The sequence below is a fragment of the Thermobia domestica genome, chromosome 1 (genome assembly GCF_964235325.1).
Source record: "Thermobia domestica chromosome 1, izTheDome1.hap1.1, whole genome shotgun sequence".
Classification (NCBI taxonomy): domain Eukaryota; kingdom Metazoa; phylum Arthropoda; class Insecta; order Zygentoma; family Lepismatidae; genus Thermobia; species Thermobia domestica.
Genome location: NC_137454.1, coordinates 287,664,379 through 287,684,481, shown reverse-complemented (window position 1 = coordinate 287,684,481; position 20,103 = coordinate 287,664,379). Strand labels below are relative to the sequence as shown.

The following is a 20,103-nucleotide window of genomic DNA, read 5'->3' as shown; positions in this document are numbered from 1 at the left end:
TGTGAACACCTTTATGTCTCGTTTCAATTGACAGGATTCGGTTTTGGATTCCAAGTCCCCCCCCCCCTTCCTGTCACTCGTACACGACGTGGAATTCGACAATATGCAACAGGACTTTTTGTCTTCTTTTGATGTCATGAATCAGCTCCCGAAGTATGTGCACATCTTTCAGGTTCACCCAGTATGTATGGAATGCATAACAAGCTTCGTTTTTATATATACAATAAAAGAAAATATTAACAAACAAGTATGTTTCTATATTCTTTGAACATTATCTATGACTTGAATCTATTTCTTAATGGTATTGAGTATTTATCTTCATTACTTCGAGTTACATTTTAGTGCCTATTTTACTGCCTATTTTTTAAATTTTTAGTGCCTATTTGCCTGCCTATTTTCCAGGTTTTTAGTGCCTAAACATCCGGTCTCTACTCATGATTCATTCACAGTTTTATTCAGCATGTGCTTTTCTATATATTAATATAAACTATAATATTTTCATTTTCCGAGCTTATCGTATAATTTTATGTACATTTATATTTGCTTATCTTTCCTTGCTCAACTAATGTTATTATAATATGCACTTTTTCAGTACATCATTTGCCGAGAGAGAGAGGGCGTAACCTTCTAGTGGCAGTTATAATTACTCAATCGATGCCTCACTCCTATGAAATGAATACTGGAATTAAATAAATACTACACAAAAAATTATGACCCATTTCCTTGTTTATCCTTTAAAGAAAAGGCGCCAAAATTTGCCGATGTCAAATCTTGCGGATCGCGAACAAATACAGAAACTGCGGCAAAAGAAATTGACTTCAAAGAGTAAGTATATGTTTCAATTACTTTTCTTATATCTAATTAACACATTACTTATGTACGTTATCAGGTCCAGTATTACGTGATGCTACAAATAATTTATTCTTCATGGCATAACAGTAAATATTAACTACCACAAATAAGCTACAAATACTGTAGACGCAAACTAATTATTGTAATTGCAAATTGTAACTATTTCAATTCAAATGTAAACACAGTCTCACTACGCTACACAGTTTCAGTGCAGAATATTACGAAAAAGGTAACAAAAATGGTTACTTTCTTATGCAAATTACCTGAAAACACTGTCTAAATACGTAAAAGTGGTAGAAAACTCCTAAAAACATCAGTTTGAACCAAAACTATAGTTAGTCTGGTTTCTAAAATGATCATATTTTCTCGCAATTACTACGCCGGTACCAGGGCCGTGCTGTGGGGGGAGGCAAGCGGGGCGACGGCTCCGGGCACCGAAGTGAGGGGACGAAAAATTCAGGAGATAAAAGGAAAAAATGCTTGGAATATATGTATGGGGCGCCGCCGTATACTCTCGCCCCGGGCGCTGATTTTCCACGGCACGGCCCTGGCCGGTACATCAATTATTTATTGATTTCAAGAAGCCTATGACTTGGTTAAGAGAGAAATAGATATTGTACAATATTCTCACCGAATTAGATATACAGAAGAAAACAAGAGTGATTAATTAAGATGTGTTTAAATGACTTCCTAAGTGAATTTCGTGTAAGGAAATACATGTCCACGAGTTTTCACGTCGAGAACAGGCTGAAACAAGAAGATGCATTGTCACAATTATTATTCAAGTTTGTTCCGGAAAACGCTATAAGGAAAGTTTAAGATAGCAACCAGGCCTTAGAGCTGAGTGATACTTACACTGGCTATAAGTTTGGCTTATACTGGTATTTCTGATCAGTGGCGGCGTAAGGCAAACAGGGGCCCGGGGCCAGTGAAGTAGGTTGGGGCCCCTTTTCAAACAATCGTGATTTATACACTTCTATTTTTGACATTCATTTACATAATCATTCTTTCTGTTTGCTCCTCCCCCTTTCCCGTTGGTATATGTGTTTAGATCATTATAATCTGGGATATATCAAACAAATAGGGCTGACATTCGGCATCCCTGTCTATTTTTTAATTGCTTAGAACCGCCTTCAGGCTGGTATCTACAAATAAAACTGGACCACGATTATCATTGCAATTTTTTTCTTTTTTATTCATTTTTAAACAAAAGACACGATAGAAAAAGGATTATGGATACAGGTGTAACGGAAACTACAACCCACAACAGAAATAACAAACAAAACGTAACAATCAAGAATCCAGAATTTATCCTACATCTATACTATCGTAGCATCAACGCATATTGTAATTAGATGGAATAGTGAAAGTTTTGCAATATAATGCTCCTGATAATACAGTTAGAGGCAAATTTACGTACAAAACATGACAATGAGCTGATATTGCAAAAAATGCAAATAATAATATAACCCACTGGTGCCCCCCTCTTATGTCCATGACGCACCCCCCTACTTGTCTATCCGTAGGTGTTCTTGCATGAAAAAAATCATCTTTTCGATTAATTTTTACACCTCCTCAAACATATTTATATAGATTCACCCCCCCAAATATTTCAATGACGCAGTTTGCGTCATAGCCCCCCTCTGTGGGCACCCCTGTATAACCGATGGGATTTTTAATTGTAAGCTCTATGTTTTCTAGAATATTTTTGTTCGGTTCTCGCCTTTGGTGTTTCTCCTGCGCAATTTCTCATATGGTTAAGTTTATTCATAGTTTCTTACCTGTCTGAATTTGCGTTAGATGGGTTTTATTTGATTAGATTTTTCTTCCTACAATTAGCCCCATTCACTTTAACCTTCGGTTTCTCTCCAGTGATAATGTACGATCTATTTAGTCCCGCTACTTTTGCCGAAATATCAATGAATAGTTAAGTACTAGAATATTTCTCTCCTGCTTGTCTTTTTACTATTGTTTCCAGATTTCGCACTTGTTTTATGATTATATTATTTTGTATTTAATAATTCAGTCTTGTTTACATTCTCTCACTTATGACTATTTCCATTACCATTTACTAACATACCGGTACTTAGTATTAGAATATATTATAACAAAAAATCCTCAATATATTGAATAATTGGAGATATTACAGATTAAATATGTGAGCACAGAATTCTACTACGGGTTATACCATCCTACTTTTCATTACCACCTATCACCAGTCAATTGACAAATCTTGACTTTTATTACTCTTTTGGTACTTTTGGGGGCGAGGTGGCTCAGTGGTTAGCGTTCACCTCCGATGCGTGGGGTCCCTGGCTCGATCCCAGCTCGACCCATGTGGACTTTGTGGTGGATAAACACCGTGCTCGTGGATTTTCTCGGGGTTCTCCCGTTTCCTCCCACTTTCTTCATTCTACCTTTTCATTCATTTCTCATCATCACCGCCCCCTTTAGCCTAACCGACATAGCCGTGGAACGTAAAACAAAGACTTTATTTTCTTCTGGTACTTTTGTATTTTTATTGCCTTTACTTGAAACATGAAACTACTTTCGGCAGTAGTTCCACTACCATATTAGCCTATGTTCCACCAATATTCAGAATGATACCTTGTTAGCAGCGAAAGTCTCAACTATATTATCAGAATCCAGTGGATGCTATTTCATTTTCGATAGAAAGAATGGTCAGATCCGTGAATCTTTCCTGACTCATTGTGAAACGCAAGTATGATTTTATCAATTTCATTTTGGTGAAAAACCTTTCACATGATGCGACAGATACGGGCAGTGTTATCAAAATCTGAAGAGCGGTTGCCAAACTTTAGTAAATTTCAAGCCCCATTAAAGATACATATTTCAGGATACCTTGTGGTGAAAAGTCAAGTTGTTCTTTAGCTTTCTGAGCACACCTTAGTGAACGGATTAAATCCTTACAATCCTGAAATAATAATAAGTCATTCGGGTAGAACAAAGCGAAATCAGATCAACATGCTTTTAGCCTTTCGTCGCTCTCATCATCTAGCTGCTGCACAAAGTTGGCCATAGAACACAGGAATCCAAATCTGTCGTTTGGGTCATGCATCTCGGTAAAATAATCATTTGTTGTCTCATCTCATCTAGAATTTCATTGATAGAGCGCTTCACTTTGTCCTGTGCAGTCAGGTTTCATTCTTTGTTTCTCCAGGCATGCATCTCCTTCTACTGTGTGTACCCACAGTTATGTTTCATGCCCTGCAACTTCTCTCAGCTGTGGATATGATTTTCTTGTCCAGCTCAAGTCTCCAGGTATTAATGGTGTTAACCAGGCTCTGTAACTGAATAAGAGTTTGATTGAAACTCATATCCTGAGATTGAATGCATTTTTGGATCCGATCAATATAAGAGAGATTTGCAGACCAGAAATATAGTAAAGCGATCAAATTAAATTATTGGATGCTTGAAAGAAGAAGACCAGCATCTCCTGTAGTATCAAGGAGCCACGTTTCAATCGAAGTGTCACGCAGATCTTCCAACGGATCAATTACTTCATCCAATTGACTAGAAAGTGCCTTTAAAGCTTCTGCTTTTGATCTCCATCTAGTGTCATTTTCACGTTTCAGACCAATCTTTAAGTGATTTTGCAGCACATTCCATCGGTGAGTAGATCTAGAGAAGAATACCAACAAACGTTCCATTGCTTCCAACAAAGTCGCCGCCACAACGTTAACGTGCGCAGCATGTAAGCCACAAGGTTCAATGAATTATTGTTACAAGGAACGAAAATGGCCAAAGAACTTATATTCCGTATCAAAGTTTGAACTCCAGAATATTGACCGACCATTGTAGCCTGATTATCACAAGACTGGATTCTGCAATCTTAATATCACGCCTATCACGTTCAAGTTTCTTCAGTCTCAAAAGTCTTTCCTTTAACAGAGATGAAATCAATAAATGCTTCCCGAACTTGAACAGAATCACGTTGTATGTCAACAAATCAAATGATTTGTGACAAGTGTTTCATATGAGAACAATCAGGAGTTGAATTAAATATAATGCTGAAGTACTTTGATTATTTTAACACTTGTTTTCTTATTTAACATTTTCTTCACTCTAAATTTGTGGGCTGAAATGTAAATTCATTCGCCAAACAACAAGAGCAGAAATGGGGAAACCAGCTAAGCAAAAGGGTTTCGCTCGCTGAAAAGGGCAAAAGAATACAAACAGAAGGAAAACAAGTGAATCAGCGATTATAGCAAGAATGTTATAAATAGAGGATCTGCCCATATGTATCGTCATCCTAATAATCGATAAAGCCAAAAAACAAACGAGCATCGGCATATCTGAATGGCTACTCTCGTTTCCACCATAGTCTGATTGGCTACTTTCGTTTCCGCCATGATTGTTGGCTCAAAACGTTGCGATCCTATTGGGTGGAGTGGGCAGGGTAGGGGTGGCGTTACTGTGACGTATGGCTTCAAGATTTTGTTGTAAGGGCAGATCCTCTATTTTATAAGATCCTTGGATTATAGCGTCTGCACCAAAGAGCTTTTAATTAGGAACAGAATGCTAGTACCCTAATAAAGCATTATATACGTTGATCCCTTCTTTCTATCCTTCTCTTGAGCTGATATATGAATAAATAAATAAACAGTGATAGTTTAGGAAGCAGGATAGCAGACGGGGTCCCATTACTTGCTTCATAAGACCTTAGAATGTAAATAACGCAATATACTTTGACTTTCATTATATTTTAATCTACACTCAGCTTTTCCTTTAAATTTCTATGAGGTAATTGAACAGAGTGAAACTTTTATTTTATTCATATTTTAATCCACATACAGTACATTTTTTTCCTTTAAATTTCTTTGGGGCCACAAGACAGTAAAACTTGTATTTTATTTATTTTTCATCTACATTCAACTTTTTATTTTAAATTTTCTTGGGGGCCCCAAGAAAGTGGAACGTCTGTTTTATTTTTTCGCCTGCATTTAGCCTTTTCCTTTAAAATTCTTTGGGAGGCCCCCAAGACTATGAAACATTTACTTTATTTTTCACGTATATTCAGAGCTTTTTCCTTTAAATTTCTTTGGGAGCCTCCAAGATAATGAAACTTTTATTTTATTTATTTTTAATCAATATTCAGTTTTTCTTTAAATTTCTTTCGGGTCCCCAAAGAGTGAGGCCCGAAACTTATAGTTTGTTTAGCTTATACGGAAATCCAGCACTGATTAGCTTTATTACACAGATATTTCTGTTGTTTCATCCGTTATATGGTGTAATATTGATTGACAATTAATTGCGTTTACATTTAGGGAAGGTGTGGATTATAAACCTTGACGGCCCTAAGTAACTATTTTTCCTTAGTAATTTCCTTAGTAACTATTCTTTTTACCTACCGTCGGGGGCCCCCACAAAGTGGGGCCCGGGGCGGGGGCACCGCTCGCCCCGCCCTTACGCCGCCACTGTTTCTGATACGGACTGATATGGAGACAGTAAAGAAATATAAAAGTTTTATAAACGCCTACAAGGACATGAGATTAAAAGTAAATGAAGAGAAAACTAAATACACGGAAATTCGCCGTGACCGTAATACTGCAAATTATGGACACATTATATATTGAATATTATTTTTGATTAAGCGAATACTTTCAAATACCTAGGAACAACATTAACATACCAAAATTACATCCACGAAGAAATTAAATGTCGGCGGAAAGCAGGGAATTCGTGTTATTATTCAGTCAAAATTCTTTTGCCTTCGGAAATTTCTGTAGAAGAACTTGAAGGTTAAAATAGGGTAAAATGGGGTAATTGTGAAACACAGAAAAATTGGGGCTATTGTAAAACACCTCTGTTTTTCAGAACTCTGTGAGTTTGAAGTCTCAAAAAATATGACAAAGCCGTAAATTCGCTGCTATATTTATTGCATATATTTCAAATATTTGAATTATCGCAGTTTTTGAGAGAGAAAATATAACATGAAAGCATCCATTTTTCAACGAAAAAACTTTTATTTTTTCTTGCAAAACTTTTGTTACATCTCATATATCAAATGCCTCAGTCACTAACTAATATATTCTTGTAGAGAATGTTTTGGGCTTTTCAGATCATGTACCCTGTAAGTAATGTGTGAAATGATGCATGGTGGAGGGCCAACATGGGTCAAAAGTCAAATTGGTTATTATGAAACACAATGTGGGGCCATTATGAAACACTATGTGAGATTATTACGAAATGTGATGACATGAAGGACTTCATGCTAACTATGATGTTCCAGTGCCACTATGTTATACGGCATCCAAGAATAAACAATAGAAGAGCTCGTGACTCTTCGAGTAGCGACGAAGAATGTCTTGCTGAAGAATGCTTGCTTATCTGACACCATCTTCTGATGATGATAATTTAGATGACCAACAACCTGAAGATTTGGTCGAAGTAGAGGACCCTGAAACAGTGAATTAGACCAGGATACTCTTCTTGCAAATTTTAAAAGAAGTGGCCGAAATAATACCGCATATCGTTATATTGTAATAGCATGAATTTGAACTTATGAGCCTTAAATACATGTCAAAACTGACATTTCATTCATTGAAGAGTCAGATATCTTGCCTATTCTCGCCTTGACATTTTGCCTATTCTCGCAATGGTAAAGTCTGGTGATAGATATCAATCAGAACTGTTTTGAAAAGGCTGTTGATATGTTTGAAGTATGAAAGCTAGAACTGTTTGTAGGTACTCCAATGTAAACATAATCATTTTGGAACTTATCATGTTATGCAACAGAAGTGTGTCTACGTTTATTGTTCAGTACAAACTGTGAAAGGTTCATGTTCATTTCTTATTTTTCCGCGTTTAATGGGATCATATTCACTCTCGAAAACGGCATGATATTTTATAATTGATATTTTCTGCATAATTTGCAGCTTTTCATGGAAACAAAAGATTATTTTCTTTTTTGTGAAAACAGAACATGAGAATATTTTTTCCTAACTCCAAGCCTGCACTCCATCATCACTTGTTAAATTATTACTGACAAATGAGTTATCATTCATTTTATTCATACTGATAAAGAAATGGGTTATTATTCATTTTATTTTTGATAGGGACTAACTGAGTAACTATTAGAGATAATTACACCAAATTTTTCCAAGTGAAACACTGCACCCGAGGAAGCCATACAGACTGTCCTTGGTTCAAGCACTGAGTGAAGCGGATAAACATATCCGACATGAATTCTGTGTTACCATGTTGGATCGCATTAGTGGTGATGATTCATTCTTGAACAATGTGGTATTCAGTGACGAATCAACTTTTCATCTTTCCGGCCGAGTCAACACACACGATTGTCGTATTTGGGGCGCAGAAAATCCACATGCGCACGTGGAGCTGGTACGTGACAGCCCCAAAGTGAACGTGTTTTGCGCTGTTTCCAGAGCAAGATATATGGACCGTTCTTTACTGAGAGCACCATCTATCACCGACATCGCCTATCTTGATATGCTTTAGAACTGCATTGTTCCACAGCTAGATGATGACCACAATGGCCGCTTATGGTGGCAACAAGATGGCTCCCTGCCGCACTACCTGATAGAAGTAAGGGAATTTCTCGATCAGTGTTTCCGAGATAAGTGGATAGGTCGTTGTGGACCAATTGCTTGGCCACTATGCTCTCCAGATTACGCGCCACTTGATTTCATTCTGTGCGGGTTTGTGAAAGATAAGGTGTAAACCCCTCCCATACCTGATACTGTTAATGAACTGAAACATCGCATCAGAACAACCAACGCGGACGTTACCTCCGAAATGCTGGCTACTGTTTGGCAGGAAATCGACTTTCGTTGGGATGTGTCCAGGGTGAACGCAGGTGCACACATTGAGCCATAATGGATTTGTCACACAAAAACTTGAAGTGTTTTGCAGTATAATGACATAAACCATGACTGTATGTGGTTCCAATAAAGAATGATAACTGATTGAAGTTGTAAACCCTCTAAAATCATCCTGTGTATTGAGAAAAAATATATAGAAATTATTCCCTTTCCGAAATTTAAAGCGGAATTTCCAAAAACGCTGTAGCAGGATTCACTTATTTTCATGAGGAATTCATATACGAAGTTTCATCTTCCTAATGTGAGGGAATAGTGACACTTTATTTCTGGAATAGATTTAAAAAACAGCGCCTTAGATACGTATTTTAATGAAAGCAGCATGATAAAAATTCAGTTCAATGTCAGCACTAGCTATGTTAAACAATCCATTTGAAAGTGATCAGTCATTTTCCCGTTATGCTGTAAAAGTCAACGTCTTTTTTATTTCCCTAATATACGTGAATACTCTACACTCGGAAATTGATATTGCTCTAGATTAATACATCATTGATTTGTTGTTTAACTCATTTGTGTGTAACCTGTCTTTGACCACCGAAGCTATATAAAATTGACATGCATACTTCTATCGGATCCAATATGACAGCACTGGGTGTTGAATCTAAAATTCATAGCACTGAAAGGAAACTGCGTGCTGGAGAACTTTTATAAGTTACTGGGTTCAAAAAGCAGTTCTCTTATTGTTTGGATCATAGGCGTGCGCAGACCTCATGATTAAGAGTAACACACCTAAGCTGTTTCTTTTTTGAATAAATAAATAAATAAATAAATCTGCTCCAAATTGTATATCTGGTTCGATAGAAAATTTGTTGGTTTCAGTTTTAGCATTTTTTCAGTGACGAAGCTATATGAGACGTGGATCAACAATTTAAATGGTACCTGAACCACCATAGTGCGTTCAAATATTGAAATTCTCCCACATATTGAAGGTTTCGAACCAGGAACCCGTACCTTAAAGACATGCGCGGTAGCCACAAGACCAGTAGGGAGAACTACAAAATTTGTGAAATATTAAATCATTAGGACATATGTCTTCCTCTTGGTCTTACGTTTGCAGCCTGTCATATAAGGATGAACCTTGTTATTTAATGTATTTAATAATTGAGAGATTGCACGGGATTAAGGCTTATAAAGTGATATACTTTTTGAGATAAGAAATCTTCAAAAGGTTGACGATATTTCACTTTACCTAGGTATATTGAGACAAACGTTCTGTTTAGTAGTTTTGCTCTTTCGGACACAACACAGAAGTTATTAAAGTAGCTGTAGTGAACATTTCCACCAAGATTTTAGAATTACAATGGAATTGATACACATTAAGATTTAGTGTTTTAATCTATACTGATCTGGTCTTTAGCCGGATAAGGGATTACTTAAATGCGTAGTAGAAAAGCAGACGCTTTACATTAAGTTCGGTAGCTTTTCTTGATAATGTTTTACGTCGTTATGCAACTGTTTTTTCGGTAGTATCTTACTATTGAAGGAAATCCGAGTCACCAGTAGCACAGGAGTCTGCAGGCGGATTTTAGGATGCAGGTTGTGTTCATGAAATCTTTGGGCAAATATAATTTTCATTGAAAAATAGCACAGTCGAACTTTAATTATATCATAATGAGTATTTTAAGAACTGAGCGAAATCTAAAAGTAAATACTAGTCTACATGGAAGTAATCTTGGTTTTATTACAACCAACTCATCTCCCCTACTACCTTTTTTTTTGGGGGGGGGGGGTAAATTTGGGAGGATTACGCTCAAATACTTGAGAGGATATGCACCTCTGGCTAGTAGGGTTGTGTTCGGGACATTAAACATTGAACCTGGGATTGATCACTTAGAATGCACAACCGTACCACGAACATACGAAGATACTTCTTGGTATACTTGCGCATAGTAGCAAGTACCCTAAGAATGACATTAAATTTCTTTCTAGTTTTTGCAAAAATAATTAGTAGCGGCAAGAAAAATGTTCTCTTATGACTAAACTCACAGACTGTCTATATGAGATTACTCCTTCAGCAAATCGTGCAGTAAAGAATACCCGGATTTTGAAGCTCTATTTATATTTATTTTAGTCAAAGTTTAATCTGAGAGAAATTTAAATGACCAATGAAGTCGTTATGTGAAAAGCTGGAGTATAAACACCTATTTTTGTTTCAAAATATATGAAGACATTTCATCGTAGGGTTACTGTTAGGAACACGATATGAAAATATTTGACTGCTTTTCAATTGAGTTACGTTCTAAGTGCCTTATAAGCATTCCATTAGCGAAGTAACTGAAATACGTGCATGATGTTGCAAATATTTCAGTTCTTCATTTCTAGATATACTCCCTTTTCTCAGTCAAACTCTCAGTTATATATTTTATAAATTAAAAAGAAAAAATACTTACTTCCTGTGCCTTCATCTTTGACGTCTTGAACGATTCGACGTACACTTTGGGTAAACTTTCCTACTAGATTAGTACTTCCTGATCCTGAAACAAAAGAAAATAATATTAATTGACAGATCTTTTGTGTAGCACACGTATAAGAAACAGCTTGTCTTGATGTTAATCCTGGAAACAGGACATTGCTCCTATACCTACTGGAAAAAATTGAGAAGTTCCGAGAATTTTGGAATCATTGCTAGAAAACGTCTTAAACATTTTTATTAGTTTAAGCGTATTTACCGATCTTTTTATTCACTTGCATACTTGGTTCGGATACATGTATGTTTCGTAAATTATTGTTTAGCATCACAGGGAGCCTTTTGAACCTTCATGGTTAGGGCATTTTCTGCGTTATGTAAAAATGTTGATGCAGTTTCCTAAGCATTTATCTAATTGGTCCTTTGATGTTACCTCACAATCTACGGAATATTAGTGTTTCATATTGTTGCATGGTGTGTTTGGAGGAGCAGTCTGATGAATTATATCTTTAGACTACTTACAAGATATACTTGAAGAACTACAGATAAGAAAAGTCTATTCTGTTCATGAATGTATGTAATGGAAATGAGAATGAATCAAATGGTAATGACATTAATATTGAACAATTATCGAAAGGGAGAAAGCTTTTCTGTCAATGATGAAGAATTTAGTGAGAGATAAAGATAGCGGCAAAGAAAGCATGATAGATGGATTGGATGGAACATGGGAACAGAGAAACATTGAAACAATCCAATACCAAACGTCTTGGGTTGTACTTCATCTGTTTGCCCTACGTTCATTTCTGTAAAGGGTGATACTTAAAGCATGAAGTTTTTATATTAAAAAGAAACCTTTGATATAATATAAGAATTTTTTCTGTAGACTAAATAAGCACGAATGTTAAATGTGCACATGTTCAGATACGTATAAAATGTTCTTGAATTATCATCACATAATTAATAATTACTTTAGAAACAAGTAGTAATACTAATATATACTAAATTTTATTAACTTTATAATACCAATAAATACACATTCTTAAACAGGCCAAAATGCTCTACTCTTATGCTCATGGTATAAACATAATTCTGATACTACTAGTGTTAACATCTAGTTCTTATAACTTTTGTACTAATAATTTAAACTTACGTTGTGGCACATGTGTACACAAATTTGCGTAAAAATAGTCCTCTATGCTGGAAAATTGTCTCATGTACTTGAAAAACGTGCTTTACTAATGACAATGTAAAGATATTAAAATAAAATAAGTAAAATTTAGACAGTGGAAATACTTATTTTAAGAAGTTAAAATGTTTGATTATTAAGTACTAATGAAAATAGAATAGAACGAAAAAATTGGAGACCCACAGAAAACATCAATGAGCGAGTAAGTGCTAGAATAAAAGAAGGAATGACAAAAAAAGTACAAATATATTTTGACCTGGAATTTAATAGGAATGTTGCCTTTCTAAAACATCATTCAATAACTAATTAGCAGTAGTTAAGGAAGATCTATGACGAAGACACTATATTGATAAAATCATTATGACAAGCAGTCTGTCATTATTAGCAGGAATGATTAAGTAAGTAAGAAGTTTCTCTATGTTACGATTCCTTAGTCAACCTCTTGAATTTGACGTATTCAACGGAATCAATTGGATTTCTTTAGCTCCTCCCTCTTGTCCCTTCCAACGTTCCTTTTGTCGTATTCTTGAGAATACACATCTCTCTCTCGTACAATATGATAATTAGTTTCTTTTCCTCATTTTGATCACATCGTATTTATTGTTTCTCTGCTACTCTTCTTATGCTGCAATTGATACTACTTGTTCTTTCTGACAGCTCGCTGCGCGCATGTTGTGCTCAATGTTGTGTTGTCAACTTTTGCGTCGGGTATTGAAACACGAACTTATTCACTTGCAAGTAAATCTATTTTATACAATTAAATGGCACAAAAGAGTACTAAAAAGAATGCTCGCAATAACCAGCAGGTCCACTACTCAAGTTGACATTCGACTAAAATAATGTGCATTTGTTTATATTCAAATTGGCAATGTGCGGAAAGGAGGGAATGTTTACCATTGCAGAGCGAAAGAAATGAGCCACTATAATTGGGTAAACGTGCTTTTCCATAGAAATAGTTCTTCTTACCTGATTGTTATGATCATGTACAGGAAGGAAAAAACAGAGGAAAGGGTTCATCCCCGTTTTGCCTATTCCCGTTTCACCTACGGATCTTTCGGCAATATATGTCATTTTCTCAATCTGATCTTAGGTGTAGACCAAACGGGTATTCCCGTTTGGCCTATTCCCGTTTTCCCTACACTCACTCGACGAGGAATATTTCGTGTCTGAATGTTTCTTTTCTTTGTCTTTTTTCTTTTCTTTTCTTTTTTTTTTTTTACAAAAAATTATGAAAAAAGTATTTTTCGACGTTAGTAACAGCTCTGACGTGATTGACTGTGATTCTAGCCAAGTACATACCTTGCCACTAGTAGTTCCAAAGATCACAATTTCAAAACTGATATACGTTCTTTTTTTTATGAGCTCACCGAACAATTTAAAAAGGCAATTGACTAGCTATTCAAGATCAGTTTCTCGAACTTTGCAAGGCTGGTCTGTATTATCGTGATTCTAAAGATGAACTTTTATGCCCGCCAACTGCCCTGCTAGGAAAATTTCTTAATGCAAGTGGTGGGTGGAAGTAACTTCGTAGGTTTTCTGCCTGAATACAGAAATACTTGTAATATTGCAAGTAGTGTAAAATTGTGGGCAGCAGAAAAGGCTCAGGATAGCATGAATGCTATCTATTAAATTCAATTTTGAATGCTTGATTCATGCCCAGAGTGGTGGACGAGTATCGAACCAAAGGTAGCAGAGGTGCAGTAAAGGTGGAGTCAGTTCTCTCCCTCGTTCTTCCAGATTGAATAAATTGAGTACCAGTTTCTCTGAATGAAGAGATATAGAAGCTGTTTTGCTTTGATAGTATATTTGTATTTAACACGCTTCTGGAGTAAAGGGCGGAATACCTCGAATGGGAGCTAAGTGCCTTCCAAATCTGAATTTGTTTAAACTTATTTTAGCCAAACTAGTAATTTTTATACCAAATTTTTCATAATGAGGGTATTAGTTTTATAGGGTTTGATGGGCCGGGATAAGTCTTCAGTCAAGGCATGACGTTTAAAGTGAACGTGGCGATAGTAGACAACGACGGTATTTGAACGTTGCTGAATCACATTTAAAAATATTATGGGGCCTAACACATTCAATTTACCTTAATCGTAACCTTAAAAAATTAATTAAAAAACAAAGTTGAGAAATTTAAGCATACACTATAGAGAAGTCAAACTTAGTACAGCATTTATTAACTAGTAAGAGCATTTTGGACGATAAAAGGATTACTATGCAGTATTAGTTCTGGAATTTTCTTTTCTGTAAAATTCAAGTTAATTGGTTTAATTTATTATTCCATAGACTGACTAATTACTATAGATTTAACTTGATAGAAAATGGCATGACTGCATTTAGTCGATATATTAATATTTTCATTTTCTTTATATTGCGTTCAAACCTCAAACACTCAAGAATTCCCTCAAACACTAAATATCCCTCGTCGAGTGAGCGTAGTCGACACGAGGATAGGCAAAATGGGAATACCTGTCTTACATACAGACAAGATGAGATTGAGATAATGATAGAAGTTGCTGGAAGATCTGAAGGCAAACGAGAATAGGCTAAACGGGAAGACAGCGAGGAAAGCAACTGTCAGACAAGACAAGTTGTACCAAATGGACTGTAGTTTCCGGCTTGAATTCGGGATGGCCAGAAAGATCCACGAGGAACCGGTACTCGGAGATCCGGTTTTCAGAACTGGTTCTGGACCTGGATCCGAAAACCCGGTTCCAGAACGGGATCTTAGGAACCGGTTCCAGACCTGGATCCCAAAACCCGGTTCCATAACCTTATCTTAGGAACCGGTTCCAGATCTGGATCTGAAAACCCGGTTCCAGAACCGGATCTTAGGAACCGGTTCCAGACCTGGATCCGAAAGCTCCAAAGACCCGTAAAGGAGGCACAAAGTTCATCTTCAAAACACTGCAAAGAGAACCACGCGCTTGTGCCCTTCCCGCCCAGACCCACTTGTGCCTCCAGAAAAAAATTTGGTCCACCAGTGTGTGTTTAGCCAAATGAGTTGGCCAGTTTGCCTGTTTAGCCAGTTACCCAGTTTATTTAGCCAAATGAGACAAGCGGCCGCCGCCTGGGCGCCTGCCTGTCGCTTCCACCATTTCATCTAGCACACTGTTCACAGTCTGCCAGCAGCTCGGGTTTAGCGTAGGGATGGTCACAAAGTTTCGGTTCAAACGGAAACGGTTCCGCGAGGAACCGGTTCTTGGAGATCCGGTTTTCAGTTGGTTCCAGACCTGGATCCGAAAACCCGGTTCCAGAACTGGATCTTGGAAACCGGTTCCAGACCTGGATTCGAAAAACCGGTTTCTGGAACCGGCTCTTCTAGAACCGGATCCGTTCAGACCCGAAAACTGGTTCCACCAGGGCACGGTGGCTCAGTGGTAGAGCGTTCACCTCTGGTGCTTGGGGTCCCGGGTTCGATCCCAGCCCCCGCCAAGTGAACTTTGTGGTGGACCAACACCGTGCTCGTGGGTTTTCTCGGGGTTCTCCCGTTTCCTCCCACTTTCTTCATTCCACCATTTCACTCATCTCTCATCATCACCGTCTCCTTTAGCCTAACCGGCATAACCGTGGGACGTAAAACTCAAAGATTTCATTTCATTTTTCGAAAATGCTCCCATTTGTGTAATGTTGATGTTTTGAGCTTTTGTGTACAAATCTTTCACAGGACCATTTGATAAGTTTGTTTGTTGATTTTCCTTCCCCCTCAACGCTTCTTTCATCATTCGACCAGATCATCACTATGATGGTATATAAGTACCTAAAGTTAATGTAGATACATATGTACCTGAAGATACCTACAGAAAACTCTCTACGTTTGCTGCATGGTTTCCTACTAGATTTACGTACGGATTCTCCAGATCACAGGATATTATTTTTCTCTGTTTACTTGTATGAGACAGATATATCATACTGAGACAACTAAATGAGTAGAGGTAGTTGTTAAGTTAAGCATGAATACAATTTTGGGCATGAGTGTAATTATGGTCTACCTGACAAAAGAAGCTAAAAACAAGAATCGAAAGTTCGAAAATGTCTTATTTTTTTATTATTTTAACGGCACACAGTGGAGTCGTTATTAAGGAAGAAGTGAAAAAGTCATATTCCATTATTTTTTATTTTATTATTATTATTATTTTTTTTTTATCAAAAGATCCAACATATTTCAGTCAAAAAAATTCTTGTAAGCCTTATATCTCGAGAACTATATATAGTATAGACAAACCAAAAATTAACAATTTACTAGTATGATGTGCTTATTTCCTAAAAAATACGAAAACTTAATTTAGGGACCGTTCAAAAATTTTGTGGCTCATGATTCATAAAATTCAATATATTTCATACAAATATTTTCTTGTACGCTTGGTATTTTGAGAACTACATATAGTGTAGCCAAACCAAAACTAACAATTTACTCTGTATGATGTGCTTATTACGTAGAAAATACGAAAACTCGGTTTTGGGACCTTTCAAAAATTTTGTAATCCTTGATACACAAATTTAATATATATCATACAATCAAACATTTTTCTTGTAGGCCCCATATCTCGAGAACTATATAAGTGTAGCCAAACCAAAACCAACACTTAGCTCAGTATGATGTGCTTATTCCGTTAAAAATACGAAAATTCGATTTAGGGGCGATTTCAAACTTCTGTGGCCCCTGATCCAAAAACTAATCATTGGCCAAGATTGCAATATTTTGATGTTTTTTTTTTTTTTTATCATTCCTTAAATTATTGACCAAGATCGCAATCTTTTGTTCCATTTTTTGGGATTATTCTCGTAATTCTTGTTATCATTTAGCGTATTGTGTCAATTGTGACTTGTTATTAATTATATAACTTGATTTAAACCAAGGAAATTAGAAATGCAATATTTACATTTGCCCTGTTGTGCAAACACCTTTCTTTGGACAAAATTATATTATTTTCCTGTACTGCAGTCACGGAAGAATTTTCCTTTTAACATTCATAGGTCTAATTTCTATTTTGCACACGTTCATGTTCATGCGCAGTGAGCCTACAGATAATGAATCTAGATCCATTATTTAATAAAAGTTGAAACATGAAGGATAAAAGAAGAAATTAGTATGAAATGGCAACGTTAATATTTACTACCTTCCCATTCCAGTTTGCTTATTTCGCAATAATATTTAGGTTTGCATTTTCATTACATCAATTTACAGCTAATTCTGAAAAAAAAAATGCGGCTTCAATTGAACCATTATAACTGAAATAACTCTTAATGAATTCCGACTAGCATTTGCTGCTTTCAAATTCAGCAGTATTTACAAACAGTAGTAGGCAGATCCCTAGCATGAACTGAGAGTTGCTAGGAAAGTTGCCAGTGAGTGGTCTTATGCACGCATACATAAGCTGGGAACATTTTTACTTTTTTTAACTTGTGTAAGCGCAACCGAGAACGGTCACTGTTTCGGTTGCTACTATTATAAAGTAACCAAGAAAATTCTGTCGCTTTTTCACCCACCGTCTTCGAACATCGACATGTTACCTAATACGTTCCTAGAAGATGAAAAATAGTCCCCATCAGCATCGACGACCTTCTGCCAACGTTCTGGAAGGCTATGGATTCCATCGCGGTAGAACTTGGTGGGTCATGAAGTAAAGAAGGCATCAAAGCATTTTGCCCTCTAGTAGCGATTTGAACTGGTGTCCTCTAAGGTGATTGTCCAAGGGATGGAACAGGTGATAATCAGATGGTGCAATGTCCGGGAAGTATGGCGGATGCAATACTGTTACCCATCCAAGGTGTTGAATGGTATCCCGGGTCATCCTAGCTATGTGGGGCTTAAAGTTGTCCTATAACAGGAGGACCCATTTGTGATTCACAATTGCTCGCTCCAGACTTTTGATTTTTTCTTGAATACGGCTCAACTGTTGATAGTACAGAGTTGCATTGATGGTCTGACCAGCCTATCTCCCGATGCACGATCTGTGAGCAGTCCACCAAACACACAGGAGGGTCTTATTGTGGTGCAGTGCTGCTTTCGGCTGTTTTGGAACCGGTTCATGGGATGCTAACCAATGATAACGGCGCGGTGGAGTTTCGTACAGGACCCACTTCTCATCACATGTGAACACTCTGTCCAAAAATGACTCCTTCCTCAGACAAGACAGCAAAGAAATACAGGTGTCTGCTCGCGCTGCGTTCTGGCAAGGAGTCAAATCAGGCGAAATCCATCGGTCCAACTTGTAGTGCTTCCCAAGTTGATGAAGGTGCTGCCGAATGGTTTCTCCACTCACACTGAATTGTAGTCCCAGTTCCCCACATGTATGGCCACTGTTCGCCTCAATTGCTGCCTGAAGATCTTCATTTTGTAAATGTGTTGGTCTTCGAGTGTTTCGTCACCGTTCTTAAACTTGTTAAACCACCGCTGCACTGTCCGCGTAGTCACGGCACTATACCAAAGGCCTGGCATATCTTCCGCCCCGCTGAAGCGGCTTTTGATTCCAGTTTGAACTCGTTCAGCATACACGCCCTTATGACGTTCTGTGGAGGTCCCACGTTCTCTCTGTCCTTACGCACGTTCACAGTGTAACTGAACTACCACAACCAGGTAGTATGTCGGATATACCCACACCAAACAACTGATCTTTCCCTTATCTCCATTCGCATTCAACTCACGGTCTGGAGGCCAATGGATCACAGATCTCCACGAAAAGCGACAGAACGTTCTTGGTTACCTTTATATTTGCAGAGGATATTTGTGTACACCATAAGTTGGAATTATCCCCTAGGATATATAAGCAGTGGCGGTTGGTGGGGAAGTAACACTGACATGCCACTCCTTAAAATAGAAGAGTTATTTATGATTAAAAAGGTACAAAAACAACTGTTCAATAAGCGAGTTTAATATCATAACAGCCTACCCAGTAGTTTCTTTTCTGAGTGCTTCGCCATCGTCTAGTTGCTGGATTTAGCTGATGGTGGCAACACTTCTTCTGTGACTGCCACGGCAGTCTAGCTAAAATGTATGCAGCATTATATAGGCACGCACCCTGTTACCTATATGAGGGAAAGGCTTGCCACTGCTTCTGGCCTCCTCCTTAATATGACGGACTTAGCAGAAACTTTATGATCACCGTGTTCTGCTGCTTGCGATTTTTTTTATAAAGTGTGAGACATTCCTAAATTCATACCGTTCTACATCTTGGTTAATAACCAATGAGAACATTCAACAACAGTTTCCATCAACGAAATGCAAACTTTGAGATTTAATTTGCGATAATCGACATAACAATTATAATAATATTTTGATCTTTTGCGTTGCATTGCTGTACTCAGAATTGTAAGAAGAAAATTGTAGATTACCATGCTAATATCAACTTCAGAAGCAGAAAGATATTCTTCAGTCTTAAACAGAACTACGATCAGTATCGAACACAGAAGTTAGACGAGCGGTAAAAATGTAACTTTTCTGTCATTTCAACAAGACGAATCTAGAAGTTTTGTTTCTGCCAAGCCAATATATTTGGTCAATATTCTGCTCTCACAGCCAGTCTATTCTTACTAGAAATTAAGTAACATCCCCATGTGTTACAGTGGGTAATTTTGTGTGTCTCCTATAATTCTTCATCTGTTCATGCAAGAATGAAGAAATATAAACCTTTTTAGGCCGATAGATTAACCTCTTAACTTCTTAAAGTATAAAAATTATTAGAGATTTTTTTTCTGCAATTATGCGCCTTGCCATCGCTAGCACCAAAGTGAATGAACAAACATCTTCCCAGACTTGCCAAGTATTTATGTTTACAAAATGAAAGCAAGCA

The 20,103-nt window shown here is 37.1% G+C and overlaps 1 protein-coding gene across 1 annotated transcript in view; it reads right to left on the bottom strand.

Moving 5' to 3' along the window:
- Nucleotides 1–20,103, bottom strand: part of LOC145661223 (uncharacterized) — a gene marked incomplete in the record, with an annotated part of 459,297 nt that overhangs the window by 85,868 nt on the left and 353,326 nt on the right. Inside the window, 1 exon segment of the mRNA XM_081726681.1 lies at nt 11,105–11,188. Within this exon segment, the coding sequence (XP_081582807.1) occupies nt 11,105–11,188 (84 nt within the window).